The sequence below is a fragment of the Calonectris borealis genome, chromosome 5, assembly GCF_964195595.1.
Source record: "Calonectris borealis chromosome 5, bCalBor7.hap1.2, whole genome shotgun sequence".
Classification (NCBI taxonomy): Eukaryota; Metazoa; Chordata; class Aves; order Procellariiformes; family Procellariidae; genus Calonectris; species Calonectris borealis.
Window position 1 is genome coordinate 6,673,079 of NC_134316.1, and position 15,313 is coordinate 6,688,391.

Here is a 15,313-nt window from a genome sequence, read left to right on the forward strand (position 1 = left end):
GGGAGCGAGACCCGTGCTGAGGAATCGGGTGGGAAGGCAGCAGGGCCGGCTCATCCCATATCCCAGGGCCTTTCCGTGTGGTGCAAACACCTGCGAGGCAGGCAGGGATCCGGACCTGCTGCTCGTTTAAGGCTGAAAGGAAGTGGTGGAGCAAAAAAATAAAGGTCTCCAGGGGGTGAAGGGGAGGCTGAACAACAAAATTGGCTAAACTGCTCATTCATAATTAATGTGCCGCATTATAAATATTTCCCTTTGCTCGGCTCCCTCGGGCTCTTGCATTTCCTCCCTGAACCCCCCAATTTAGAGAGTGCTCTCAATTAAGTGCAGCAGAACCTCATTAATTCAGATGAGCAGCCGGGCAGGCTCCTCAGAAAGCAGCTTCCCAGGCAGAGGGGGGACTGCACAATAAAGCAGGCAAAGATCAGGGCACGGGCTTCCCCCCGCTCGCTGCAGGACATTGCTCAGTGGTAATTACTGCGGCTAATGGTCTACAGCACACTGATAAGTGTCCTTTAGTGCATTCGGTGGCGGTAAAGAAATCTCCCGACAAAGCGACTAGCCTGGAGGGAAGTGACTCACAAGGCTTTGCTCAGAGCCAGGAGGAGGGAGGAACCTCTTCGGGCATCACCGTTTGAAAGGGTGAATTCGTAAGATGGTTTCCCAGCACCCAGGGTGGGTTTTGCAGCCTGCCTTTGGTGAGGGATGCCAGACGCAGAGCTGAGTACCACTAACGCCAGCTCCAGGATGCTCCGTCGCACTGGCACTGGGGAGATGAACATCTCCCAATTTCTTCTTCTCTGGGTTGCGTTTAGGTCTTTCCTGTGTTTGCTCTCAAGAAGCATAGAAGCGAGGGCTGATCCGAACCCCGCTGACAGCCCAGTGCCATGCTGCGGCTTGCTATGTGCTGCTCTTTTAGAGGCAGGCTGATGGCTGTAATTGCACAGTGCAGGGACGGGTATCCCTTCTCATCTGTAACATTTGCATCAACAGCCCTCGCTGTCCTCGGGGAAGCCACCCCGACGTGCCACCACACACGTGCTCTGCTGCAAAAATTAGGAACTGCCAAAGTCGTGCAGCCAAGGGCAATCTTTGCCCTGTCCCCCTTCTTTGTTCCCAGCCGCTCCCCCCAACACCCACTTCTTCCTTCCAGGGACCTGCCAAAAATACAAATCACATCAGCTGCGGCCCTGGCGTCGCTGTGCCCTCTCCTCGTCTCCGCCGCCCCTTTGCCCCCGGGCTCTGTGCGTGGGGCTGACGGATGCTGCCGCTTGGCTGTTTCACACCGCGGTGGCAGTGGTGGGGGGGTGTCATGGTGTGAACCCGATGAACAAGCTCCATCCCCTCCGTCGGCGCTGGGTGCCGCGGGGAAAGAAGCACCCAGGCAAGATGCCTCATTAGCAGGAGGTTTTCCAAGTGAAGGTCACTGATCTGCCAGCTCAACTGCCAGCTCTTTGCTTCTCCCGGCGAGATTTCATGCTCCCCAGCCCTGCCACGTCTTGGTGACAGGCCTGACACTTCCACAGCCCAGGTGCCTCCCCCTCGGAGTGTCGGCAGCTCCCACAGCCAGAAGTGCCCTTGCTCTTCCCAGTGACCCTCCTCGGGACACTGGGCAGCAGCACAGAGGAGGTGGTGGCTCAGCCAGTGGTGGCATGGAAGCAGTTCGCAGGCTGGTCTCGGCCATGTTTGGGCACTGTTATTCACACCTGGAAGGTGCATGTCCATGAGCTCCTGCCCCTCTGACCTGCAGGAATGCAGCCGCCGGGTGCAATGCACCCTCCTGCTCGCAGCGTGTCCCTGTGGCAGCGGGGAGAAAGATGCCTGTGAAGTTCCTCTCTGCTTCGTTACAGCTGCTTTGCTTCAAAATCAAGCTTCTGGCAGTGCCTTTCAGGTGCCCAGTCTGTGGGTGATGTCTCTGTCTGATCCAGGAGCCTTCTTCCCTCCTTCTCTGTCTCCTCCTGCAGCCTGTGGTGGTGGTGATGGATCTGGAGCTGCTCTGCGATAACTGAGCCCCAGAGGGCGGCTGGCCGGGTTCCCCAACCGTCCAACACACCAAGTTAGATCCTTCAAGGTGAAACCAAGTCAGAAGGAAAGGGCTGGCTCACAGCAGCCAGCTCCAAGCAAACCCCGGAGAGCCCTTTAGTGACAACGCTCGTGACTTTGATGGTTCGCCTCCCTCTTGGCACCACCTGCAAGGCTGGTCTGCCCCAGGAGAACTTCACACCAGGAAAGTCACAGCAAGGGGTTAAAAAAAAAATCCTCTTCAGTCGGCACCTGCTGCAAAAACAGAAGCAACCCCCTTTGTTTTTACGTATCCTCCTGATTGCATTTTTATTTTGCACAGTGTTCCCCACCCCTCCTTGCTGCTCCGTAACGGCAGAGCAAGGGAAAGCTGCTGGCAGCTGGCAGCCCACCGCGTTTTGGCAAACCCCCCCATCCCCGCCTGCCGTGGATGGTCCACCTGGATCCTGTTTGCAAGGTCAATAAAGCAGCAGACAGTGGCATGGATGGGTTTTAAAGCCGACGGGTCTGCAGCCTGCATGGGAAGTTTAAATCCAGCCCAGCTCTGCCGACATGGCCGAGCCTTTGCCACTAATAGCCCTCCAGATCTTCCTTGTCCCTCCAGCCGCACCGCTCCCCCTGGAACCCCTGCAACAAAAACTAAATGATGCAACTAAAGCTGTTTCCCTGTGCCCTCCCAAAGGCTCGCAGAGTGATGCCGCAAAGGGCTGTAATTTCATCGGAGTCTCCCTGAGTTGGGATCTCAAGGTCCGAAAGGTCCCATTCCAGACCGCTCTGGTTTTCCGAATGCTATCACTTCCTATACCCTCTCCTCTACAAATACACACATGCCCTCACACACTTTTCCCAGGGTTTAAAAATTATGCTCCCCATAAGCAAATATAGCATGACCAGATGCCTTTCATAGTCAGCTGGTCCATTGTTTGAAAAGCTTCGCTTTAAAATCCAAAAAGATTGCTAACAGATGCATTTTTTGGCTGGAGAGGGAGAAAAACCTCGCTTAAACAAAAGTGTGTTGTGATTGGAACTAAAAAGGGAATTACCTTTAAAGATAAAAACTATAAACATTTCCTATTGAAAAATACCCCCAGCCACGCAAACAGCCCATTTCTCTCGGTCAGCCCGAGAAAATGACACCCAAGATGATATTTCAACCTGCTGCTGCAATAACCGCGGGTATCTCTGGATGCTCAGGGGCCCTGAAACGTTTCTCATCCATCCCGGGTGACCCAGGAGCACGGCAAAACACCGAGCTATTTTTTCCTCCTTCCCTTGCATGCCATCTTTGTCAGCTTTTGCTCTTAGTTCTGCTACTGCAGCTTTTTGCTTGATGTTTTTTGATGATAAATGATGTTTTTTAAATGAAGGAAATCGATGGAAACACAAGTCCCACAAACAAGCCGCAGGACTGAGCTACAAATGGAAGAACGAGCTGGAAAGCAAAGCTCTCTGGAGGGAGCGGGTGGAAGGCGCAGTTAGAGAGGAAAGAGGCCGTCTGGCTGGGAAAAATAGTATTACTGGAGAGCCATCACTCATTTCCTTATTTATCACATTTTTTCCCATTCTCCCCTGCAAACACACCATTGCTGCCTCCTCCTAATGCGAAGGGATCCTGGTTTTATATCTAATGTCTGAGGAAATTTTAGATGTAAGCTTTGCTTGCCGGGGACAACTTAACACCGCTGAGAGCTAGGCACCCAGCATTAGCGATGCCAACGGATTTTCCACATGAGCTTAAAGACTGCTGCATTGCTTGGCATCCCTGCAGGTCATTTTTCCCCTACCCCGGCTTTACATATGCTCAGAGAGCTCAGCCGAATGGAAAGGGAGGGAGGCAGAGTCAGACCCTGCATTTGCCCGAGCTGGTTTTCACTACCAATCCCTTCCACCTGGTTATTCATGCTGAGCTTCTGCCTGAACACCTCTTATCCACCCATATTTTGAGGCTCATAAAAATTCCCTGGCGAGCTCCTTTAATAGCTTGACATTACGTACACCGGCTGGCAGCAGTCAAACCTCCTGTAATTAAGAGGTGCTGCAGAATAAGCGCAAAGTGTTAATTATTAACTCTCTTTGGAGCGTGGCCTCCTGAGAAAGGCCATCCTGAGTCACTGAAGCAAACCCGCAGCCAAAGAAACAGTAAAGCTGGAAACCCTCCTGCTTCCTCCCTGCGCTTCCGAACAATATCCTCTCCTGGAGAGCGGGGCCAGCAGGGTGTAAAATATTTCTGGATGAGGTATGAAACGAGTCATCGTCCAGAAATACCACTTCTAAAAGCAGATTTCATCCCGCTGTTAATGCATCTCCACCTTCGCATTTCCCTGCTTTATTACAGCCGTAGAGGGGGCTGACGACTTCAAAGAAGGTTTCTCCAATAATCTTTAAATCTGTCTCCTGACCCAAGCGCTGCACAGCTGCTGGATTTAATGCAGACTTCAGTTCCCATTCAGGTCGCTGCCGACAGACTCACCAGCCCCCATCACGAGATGCTTTTTATCCCTCTGCCTCCACCCAGAGCATCACAGGGTGACGCAGGTGGGGTGGAACCACGGGGAGTTCATCCCCCTGCTCCGAGCAGGGTCAGCGCTAGGATCAGACTCGGCGTCTGCAAGGATAGAGAATCAGGGAGGACAAAAACTCTGCCCTGCCAAGTCGGTTCTGTGGGCTGGGATAAAAACAGCTGCTTGTGGGGCAGAGAAACGTGGATATGGAGCTGCAGGGCAGGGGGATATATTCCAGGGAAGGAAGTATGATGGTTTTCCCTTATTTCCTCTCGACAAGCACTGCCGAGGCCAGGTGCTGCCAAGTCCCTTGCCAGGACAACCCAGCACAACAATGTCTCATTTTGGTCACCTTTTACCAAATCTTACCTATCGTGGCAATATATAAAACGTACAACAACTAGGATATGCTCTGCAGAGCTGAGTATGACTGGCGATGCCGACGGCAAAGCGGAACTCCCAGAGACGGCACACGGCAGCAGGGAACGTGCTGAAAGGACAGATATTTAGATCCTTTCCGTGCTGCACACACCTTTGCCATCAATGAAGGCAGGAGAATGCCCTGGCTGCCTGGGCTACGGCCACAGCGTGAGATATTTTGGAGCCTGGCAAAGCTGATTTTCAAGGAAACGCCCCGGGAGAAGGCTGGGAGCGTTTCTGTCCTGCCTCGTGCTGCTCTTCTGAGGGGGAGCTTGTTGCAACCCGTCTCAAACTGGACTTTCAGACTCAAAGTCGTCCGAATCTCAGCAGCTTGTTTCCAACAGGAGCCAAAATTGGCAGCAGAGGAAAGAGCAAAAACTGCTCAGGGGACAATTTTGGATCCTTGGTAAGTCAGGCAGCTGCCTGTGACTGATGTCCACCTTTGCCAGCCCCCTGGGAGCCACCAGGAGAAACTGGGTGTTACCAGCATCTCAAGTGACGACTTGCTATTAAAGACAGGCAGGCCAAAGGGTTTGGGCCCATCCTGGAATTCCCAAATCACCGCTGCTCAGCCTGCAGCCGACGCAGGGAGATAGGACCCCTGCCCTGTCTCCAGCTCCACTGCCCCAGCCAAAACCCAGCCATTGCTCTCAGCTGGAGAAGCCCAGTCCCTCTCCTCGATGCCAGGCTACCCAGTAGGTGATTTGTCCTGATAAAAACATAGGTACACAAGTAAGATTTACCACAAGTTGCTGGGATAACCACCAATGTTTCTGCTGCCTACCGGTCCTCGTCATATAGAAGCAGCACTGCCTAGAGCCTGCTGTGCATAGAGCCATGTTCTCCAGCCCATGTCATTCCTGGTTTCCTCCACTGCTGAAGCCTCTGTTGATATGGTCTTGCTCATTTTTAATTAAAAAGCAGGAGAAAAGCATTCTTCTCCACCAGCACGTCTCCTTCAGAGCAAGCAGTGGCACGTACGCTCTGCAGCTCGCCGAGATGACATCACGAGTAGGGAAGGAGCGGCTGAGAGCGGCCAGAGGAACGAGGACCGGAGCAGAGTGGCAGCCAGGATCCAGCCTCGGATTGGCGCCTGCTCCGAGGACCTCTGAGGATGCCACAGGGCACTTCTGTGGCTCCTTCCTTCAACACCCCCCGGGAGCAGGGAGTTTCTCAGCACGGTTTTAAAAAAAACGTGCGCGCAAGTTGGTGCTGGAATAGGAAAGAGGCACCATCAGCCTCATCTAAACGCTTCCCCGGGAGATTAGATAGCATTTAATCTCCACTCACAATAATAATTTCACAGCTTTGCTTGATTTAAGTTTCCATTGTCTCCTCTTATCCAGACACACCAAAGCACGGCTCCGCTTATCCAACAGGCAGTGACGAGCGAGCATCTCCCGCCCGTTTTTTGTTGATTCAGACCAGTGCCTGTAATTTGTTAACATCTCTTCTCCCCTCCGATTTAAATCTCGGGCATGGCAGGCCTCTGTCTAACAATAATACAGGGATTTCAGGGGTATTTATGAGAGGCTTAAAACTTAATCCTACATGAGCAAGGTAAGCCTGCTCTTGGCCTAAAACGCGGCTGGAAAATCTGGTGCCATTGCTACAGCAGGAGAAAAGAGGCATTAGTGGCAAGTGAGTGCCCATCGAGCGGGGCCAGGCGACCGCCAGCACTGCCGAGCCAACTCCTGTAGCCAGGTTAGGGAACGCAGTGGCGAATTTGGGAACTGAATTACAGAATCATAGAATCATAGAATGAAGGGATCTTCAAAGGTCATCTAGTCCAACCCCCCTGCCGTGAGCAGGGACATCTTCAACCAGATCAGGTTGCTCAGAGCCCCGTCCAACCTGACCTGGAATGTTTCCAGGGATGGGGCATCTACCACCTCTCTGGGCAACCTGTGCCAGGGATTCACCACCCTCATTGTAAAACATTTCTTCCTTATATCTAGTCTGAATCTGCCCTCTTTTAGTTTAAAACCATTCCCCCTTGTCCTGTCACTACAGGCCCTGCTAAAAAGTCTGTCCCCATCTTTCTTATAAGCCCCCTTTAAGTACCAAAAGGCCGCAATACGGTCTCCCTGAAGCCTTCTCTTCTCCAGGCTGAACAACCCCAGCTCTCTCAGCCTGTCCTCACAGGAGAGGTGTTCCCCCTGATCATTTTTGTGGCCTCCTCTGGACCCACTCCAACAGGTCCATGCCCCCAGCTGGGGGCATTTCCCTCGCACGCCTCGGTGTCTTTCCATCTGCTTGCGAGATTGAGGATTTTTGCCCCATTTCTTCCCATGGTGTTATGTCCTGCAAGATCTCTGCTTTGGCCAAGGCTGGGAGGGAAAATGAGTCCCAGCACAGATACCTGGGGGTAACTCCTCTGTCAACATACAGGGGCAAAAATGTTCAGTTTACTGGGGAAAAAAAGAGTGATTTTGGCGACCCCCAGGTGGCCAGCCTGCGGTACCCCGCGCCACTTGGGCTGCCCACCCCCAGGAGCAAAAGCAAACAAACCAAGGGAGAAGGTGGCGAGGCAGCCTGCTCCATCCCGGACGGACCGTGAGAGCTGGCACCAGCATCACTGCATGCCCACAGGCACCACAGGCTTTGGCCAACCGGGCATTAATTTACCGGCAGAAATACAAACGAACCTCAATTCTTGACCTCTGTCTAAAGGGTGATACAACCAAGCTCAGACATCAGTATATCTCAGCATTGGGAAGATATCTGTGCATGTTTTCAGTTTAAGAAACGCGGCCGCGAGGACAGCATCACAGAGCGGACACGTCACGCCAGGAGCTCAGCAGACAGATCAGAGACTCGCATCAACCCTCGTCTCTTATCAGCGGTACCTGAGTTACACCCATGAGCCTAAAGCCCTTCGTCGCCCCAGGGGTGACACAGCTTCACCCTAAAAGCAAGCTCCCACACTGCTGGGCCAAATCTCTTGCAGGCTGTGCTGCGGGGGCACGGCTTCCCCAGTGGCACTCTCCATTTGGGAAGAGCCGGTGGGAGGACGCCCAAGCCTGCTTCATGGCAGCAAACTGGAAACCCAGGGGAGGGGGAGGCTTTCAGGCCGGCTGTAATCGGGCCCCCAGACACCAGCAGAGAAGAGCAGGGCCACAAGAGATGGTGACCGGAGCAGCCCCTTGCCACCGCAATGCCAACCTCAGTGGCCACGGAGCTCCACGTGGCCCTGCTTGTGCTGGCAGGGACAAGCATGGGGTGGGGGACACCCGTGCAGGGACACCTCCTCCAGCCTGAATGGGCTCGGGACGAAGGGCTCTGCATTTTGGAGACTGAAGACCTTGCTTCCCCAGGGCCACCCTGGGGAACAGACAGGTTTCTGCGACAGCCCAAATACCACTGGCCATCCCAAGAGAGCTGTGTCCCCCCCCACATCTCCTCCCCACCCTGCATGGGAGGGGAGGGGCTCAGCCCCCGACCACAGCGCGGACGGGTCTCTTACTTTCTTCTTGCTGCAGTAGATCTGCCACTTCTTCTCCGCCGGCAGCGCGAACATGGCCTCTCTGTGCTTGTCCGTGAGGTCAAGTTCATCCTGGAAAGGGGAAAAAAAAACCACAAAACACAAAACATGAGTACACAAACGGGTGATGGCACAGACACAACCCCCCAGATAAGTGGTGTAAATCAACGTGGGGCCACACCACAGAGCAGCGGTGGTCCCGCAGCGTCGCCCCGTGACTATCGATTTGTCAGGGCAATGATGTTAATTCTCATCCTGCTGTTGCTGACCTCCCCCTGACTCCTGGGCTACAGCTGGCTGCTAGAAGGACACGGCTGCAAACCTCTCCGCCTCGTTCCTCCCAGACATTGCCTGCCTTGCTTTTAAAGGCAGCAAGCATTTTAGAAAGGACACCCATGAAGCCGGTACAGCTGCCTGGAAGATAGCCTCGCACAGAGGATTGAGAGCTCCGGATCATAGAACACATCTAAGATACGTACAGCGAAGAAAAAATCAAACAGGACCTTTCTATTTTACCACTCCAGATAACCGCTTCACCACTGAGTACCCCGAGTGGTCCAGCCCATTTCCATCGCCAACACCCTCATATCATCGAAAACTGGGGGTTTTTTTGGCTTTCGGTTTGTTTTCCTATAACTAAAAATAGAAAGTGCTTTTCCTAATAGCTACAGTTCATAAAGAGGTACATCCTCTCCATCAAAACTGGACTACGTATTGCCTGGCAGAGATAAAGCTGTTTATTGACTGAAACCTTTATTGTTTTTTCTGATTTTATTTTAAAGGACACATCCATTTTCGACTTGGAGGCTCGGATAGCAGCGTGCCCTCCGCTGGGATGCTTGAGTATTATCAAAGCCTCGTCGCTTCCTGGTGCTAGATGTAGGTCAAAGCTTTTATCAGAGAACTAAGTAAATAAAACATTCAGGCAGGGCTGGGAGGCTCATTGCTAAAGCCAACATTGATCTTACAGCCATGGATGTGTCTTAAAATCACCGCCACTGATGACAACCCTTGTGCTGGAGGGGTGTTGGCACAGCAGTGGGAGTGCTGGAGGTGCTGTAGAAGGTCACAGGAAAGCCCTGCCGTGGCCTCCAGCCAACTCCTCCTACCCAGCCAGTGGATTTAATTAAGAGGATCCCCATTAAAAATTACACACTTAATTCCAGCAACTAAAAAAGGTAAAAAAAAAAAAAAAGAAACCACATGGAAACCCATTAAAGTTTCCCTGCCTGAATAATAACACGTATCAACTAAAGCTGGTAGCCCCTGGTACCCCAATCAAAGGTAAAAGCCCCACTTGGTGAAGGCTGAACAAGATGCCTATGGGGAAAGACAGGTCCCTGCATCAGCAGGCCCACAGGCCACGAAGAAATTCAGCTGATCTAAGTAAAGCTCCTATTGCACCCAGTAGCCAAGGAAGGGAGCCTTCAGCTATCTTGTAACCCAAACCCAAGGGCCCTCCAGCGCAACACGCAGCGACGGAGGGCTGTGGGCGGTTCTGAACATCTCGGAGAGGCTTATACATCCACTTCAGGTATTAATTTCACTTCCTGATGAAATTACTACTCGAAAGGAAAGGTGTCATGGAGCTTTTTCCGTTACGTACGCATGGAGGAGCTTTGCCTCTTCCTTGACTTTCCCCCCCCAGTTCGACTGACACTTCAAACCACCGTGCTGCATACAGCTGACGTTGGTGGAGCTCTGGAAGCAGACTTGCAAGACACCCTCACAACAGAACTAAACATCCTGCCGTGACAGAGGCTTGGAAAAAAGTGAGGACTGAGAAAGCCTGAGCCCAATCTGAGACACCTCTCCTCCCCCTGTGCCCAGGGAGGAGAACCTGGCTTAGGGACTCCTCCAACGAGCGCTGCTTTCAAACCTCCCCATACCCCTACAATTGTGGAGGTCAGGGATTCATATCCAGCAACCGATCTCCTTCCCAGCCTCGGGCAAGTCTTGTCAGCCTTCCGTGACTTGTGCATTGTGAATTGCACTTGATGTCCTTCTCCCTTTGTGTCTCCTCAGGCTACGAGCCGTCAGACACCCAAACTCTGCTTCAGTCCCAATTCTGCAGGTCTAAAGGTGGCCAACAGGATGACGCCTGACACAGGGACTCGGCTGAAATTCAGCTCGTTGGAAAAGCACATCTGGGAGTGTGGGAGAGGATGAGGGTCTCCTGATAATTATTTACCTCTGCAGTGAGGGTTTGAGTGATTGCAGGAAAATGCTTCCACTGCGACCCCGCGTCCCTGCCACGGGAATCCGGGATTCAGGCATGAAAGCACCAGCCACGCATATCTGGACTTCGGTGCTTAGAAAAATATTTATTGAAACTTTCAAAATATCCATACCCTAAAAATACAACTTGTGCAAACGCAAAGAAACCAAAAAAAAACACCTACACTGAGCTGAAGCCTAAATGGGAGCAAGAAGGAATGAAGCAGAAGAACATATTAGGTGCTGGTACATAACAACGTGCAAACACATCCAAAAAAGGTGCAGAAACACTTCTGAGCCCCACACAGCACGTTCCATTGTGCCCCGGCTCTAACATGTTCAGTCACTGCAGCCCTGCCTCACTCAGCAACACCTAACTAATGGTATCCTGCAGGATGCCTGGGAGAAGTGTTTAAATAAATACTACATGGCACCCAGTGAATACAAAAATCCTCATAATCAAACAGCGACTAACGACTGTTATTCCCAGCTGTAACAGCGACTTAACCGTGAAAAGCCCTTTAACCTTCGCTGGTGCATGGGGATTTCTGCACCCACCTCCAGCCCTTCGTTTATGCTTATTGATGGGTATCTCAGTTCTCCTTGGCCCCAAGCAGGCTGCTCAGAAATTGCCCTTCAAACTCCAAAAGATCACGAGGGGAACATCAGCCATTTCCCAGAGGCTCACAGACCACCGTACAAACACAGCTCTGGCAGAGCCTTTTGCAATTGCACAGCAGACTCGTCATGCAGCAGAGGAGCCGTGCACAACCTCAAACCCATATGCGCCTTCAATTAATCATCACGAGCTCGATAATTAGGTGATTCTAACTGGCAATTAATTTTATAGGCCATTTGCAAGCCATGCACTCCCGCTACAGCGTGCGATGTTGGCAGCTGTTGAAGAGTGAGAAGATAACCAGTGAGTCAGTGTCCCTCACCCCCCACTTCAGCCTCACCTTGCACAGCTCTGCCCCTTCCACCTGGCTGCCTCCCACGGCAGGATCTGCCAACTTCGCTATTTTAAATATTTTTTTGGAATCGGGTCAAAGGCACGTAAAATAACAGCCTCACTTTGCTACCAAAAGGAAGTCTCTGCCCAGAGTGTTTTTACTGGAAAGATATATACTCCTCTTAAATATTTATCCTGTACAGTTAAACTATTCACCTTTAGATCAGGAAACATGTTTCAGCATTAAATCTTCATTTGAATATGATTTAAAAAAAAAATCATAGGGGAGATTTGATTCTTAGCATGTATCTGCTATTTCTAGGAGGTGAAATACTTCTGTGCGGCTTGCTTTGCTGATGGCTCTCCGTTCAAGCCAAGCAAACCTCCTCCTCTCTCCGAGCACAGCACGAGCTCCAGTGAAGGTGATCCCACACCATTCTCCTAAAGCTACCTTAGAAACACGTGGCTCAGCTCAGCACACTGTGAGCAGGATCCCATGGGCCAAACAAGTTTTCATTCCTCCCTACACCTTTGCCTTGGAGGTGCTCAGGGGGCAGATGTTCCCACGGTCCCTACCTCCCCGGGCTGGCCATCAGGTGGTTTGAGGAGCCCAGGCCACCGGAGGTCCTCTGGTCCAACCCCCTGATGAAGCAGGACCACCTAGAGCCATTGCCCAGGACAATGTTCAGACAGCTTTTGAATATCTCCAAGGAGGGAGACTTTACCACCTCTCTGGTTTGCAGTCAAGGTCATCTCCAACCACCTTCTGAAGGCAAAGCCAGATCAAGCAGAAAAGCGAGGCAGTGCCACTGGAAGAAATGTTTGATGCTCCCAGCAGAGAAAGCATCAAGTCCAGTCCCAGGCTATTGCAGGGATGCTCATGTCACAATGGCGTGGTCCTTCAGTGCAAGCTCCTGTCCCTGCTGCTTCACCCATGGGTGGACGTTTTAATGAGCATCTTCCAGGGGCTGAGAGTCTTGGGCTTTGATGGGGGCATCGGCAGGAAGCCAGCAGGATGCTGCAAATCTCTGACCTCAGAAACAAGCTCCAGGACAGGTTCTCAGAGCTGGACGAGCCCACGTGCTGCCCACCCATGGCTGCAATGCCCCAACATGACCATCACTAGTTCTTCCCCTACAGCCCACAGGTCCCCCGAGCCACGAAAAATTCTGCAAGAAGTAGCCAGGGAGTAGAGATTAAGCAAGGGGCGATTCCCTTTACAAGGGTCTGCACCTCCGGAATATCTTCAGAGCGGGCAGGAAAAAAGATGCAAAACTTCTCAGTCTAATGCACCTTTCTGGCTGATAAATTGTAACCGTAATACATGGAGGTGACAGGGGAAAATAAGGAGGTTATCCATTGTCATAATTGAAATAAAAATCAATTAAAATTCGCTGGCTTGTTCTGGGTTTAAATATGCATACATATGTGCGCATATATCTATATATGTACACACACACATACAGTAAGACATCACTGGATCAATAAAGAGCAAGTGAATTTACTGCTGATGGACGGATGCACAGAGTTTAGAAACTTCTGTAAGGCCACTAGTGAGACTGCAGTACATAAAGGCAAGATCTCCTGCATCCTCAAATAAAGCATGAGAGATCCAAGATTGCTCAAAAAAATTAAAAAACTGGAAAGAAAGAAGCGAGCGGGAACTTTTTGGCAACATTTGGAATTAACTGGTACAGCATGGGAATTAAAAAAAAAATAAATAATGGCCTGCTGAAGCCTGCATCAGCTTCCTTTCTCAGAGGTCATATCGCCTTTTTGCTCTCTTCCAGGCATTCTTCTCCAAGTTCATCAATTTGATTCATCCCAGAACGCTGCAGTGTCAAGGGAAATGGCAATCAGCATTTTTTCCCCCCAGACCTCACCTAATCTTCTTCCGCTGCGCGAAGGCGCTGCCCGCACGGCCGGCTGGGCAGCTGCCTGCCCGCGGCTGCCAGCCCCGACTGCGATCCGCACCAGCGCGCGACAGACCTCCACCTCAGGATCGACCTTACTTAGCTCGTTATTTTCTTTTTAAGCTGTTTTCCTAAAGAAACAGACTTATTAATCAGTGGCTGTTGCACTGCTAACAACAACTGCTTTCACACGCATCCTGCACCGCAGGAGGAGCTCCTCTATCTGCAACATTTATTTAGGTGATTACAATTCTCAACGTATGCAGATTTATCTTAGTTTTTTCTTTTAAATAGGAAGGTAGTGAATGAAGCCTTTTATTTTTAGTATTAGTAATAAAAATACCTCCTCCCTAGCACACATCTTTTCAGCCATAGGACCCTGAGAACATAAAAACAACCTCCCAAACAAACTGGTCCCAGCCAATATTATCATTACATGTCTGTAATTTACCCATGACAACCTGCAGCTGGAATTACAGAACATGAACAAAATACAACTATTTACATTTATTAATGAATAAGCATAACGGATAGAAGATTTTTATTAATTTTGCTTTTATCATGTAATGATTTTTTTTAATAAAGGAAATCGCCCATAGCAAAGGAATTAGCAGCAGCAGCAAGGAATAATGTGTAAGCACTTCAGAGTGCTTGGTGACATCTTCCCACATTGAATTTTTAGTCCCAGACTGAAAGAGGAAAGACCCCAATCCATCCTGCCCTGCAGTTTTCAGTTATTGACCTAAATGCATCGGACAGGCGTAAATAAAATATGTATTCCTTTCTTCTTCTCCAGGAAAGATTATGGCCACCAATAGCTGATTTAGCTTTCAATGAACTCTAGCTGCAGCTGGTTCATGCTCCCATCAGTTCAAACACCTAACTGAGGCAGACAGCACGTAATGCTTTAATATCATTTAATTTAATTCATAATTATAATAGGCTAAAGGTTTTAAAAGTGTTCATATTCCAATACTAGTGTATTTTAAAAGAGAAGTATCCACATCGGTTTCTCAATCTTTTTTGTTGTAATATATATCTATAACAGCATATACACATTTATTTTTATTTATTGAGCTCGGCCTTCTGTGACCTTTTCACCGACATCATCTGGAAAACCTTTCTCCCATTTTAATTAACATGGGGTACTTTTCCAGCCTGAGTTATTGATCTACGGAATTTTATCCTGAAGAGCACTCTCAGATCTAGAAGTCCTGCAGGTGGATCGCCAGCGCACTTTTTCCACGCAATTATACATAAACCCTGAAAACAAATAAATGAGATGTATCAGCCCATTATTTACTACTGTGATAGCTAAAATGGATTAAATCCAATCAACCACAGCTGGGCATGACTGTCCTTTGGTGGGTGCACCTCCTACCACAATAAAACACAGAGCTGGCAAACAAATAAGAACATGGTTTCAGATGTGGATTTCCCACCTATTTATGGACCCAAGGAAGCAGCTCCCTTTTCAATCAGTTTTTAGATAGCACCTCTGCTGCTGGCATCCCTGAGAGCTACTGAAGTTGGAAGTCAAGCCAACAGGTCAAGTGTGGCTTCAGATGTCCCCTGCCTGACAGGGATGCTCATGTAGGAAAGCTGTGCATGGTTGGTCTGGAGCTAAACGGTTCCAAGGTTTCCCCACATAACGCCCTGGGAAGGGCTTCAAAAAGGGGCTGGATGGGAATTAGCGGCTGCAAAGCCCCACGTCAACTTGATCCAAAAGCTTCCCAAGATTCACTACTCTGTGCGCAGGACCCGAAGGATGCAGTCGAGGGAAGCAGGAGCCAGCTACAGCCTGATG

The 15,313-nt window shown here is 50.4% G+C and overlaps 1 protein-coding gene across 3 annotated transcripts in view; it reads right to left on the reverse strand.

Moving 5' to 3' along the window:
* Window positions 1-15,313, reverse strand: part of DAAM1 (dishevelled associated activator of morphogenesis 1) — a 99,733-nt gene that overhangs the window by 37,622 nt on the left and 46,798 nt on the right. For all 3 annotated transcript variants that reach the window (XM_075150850.1, XM_075150851.1, XM_075150852.1), the window contains one exon: window positions 8,407-8,496. In XM_075150850.1, the coding sequence (XP_075006951.1) occupies window positions 8,407-8,496 (90 nt within the window). The remainder of the gene's footprint in view (window positions 1-8,406; window positions 8,497-15,313) is intronic.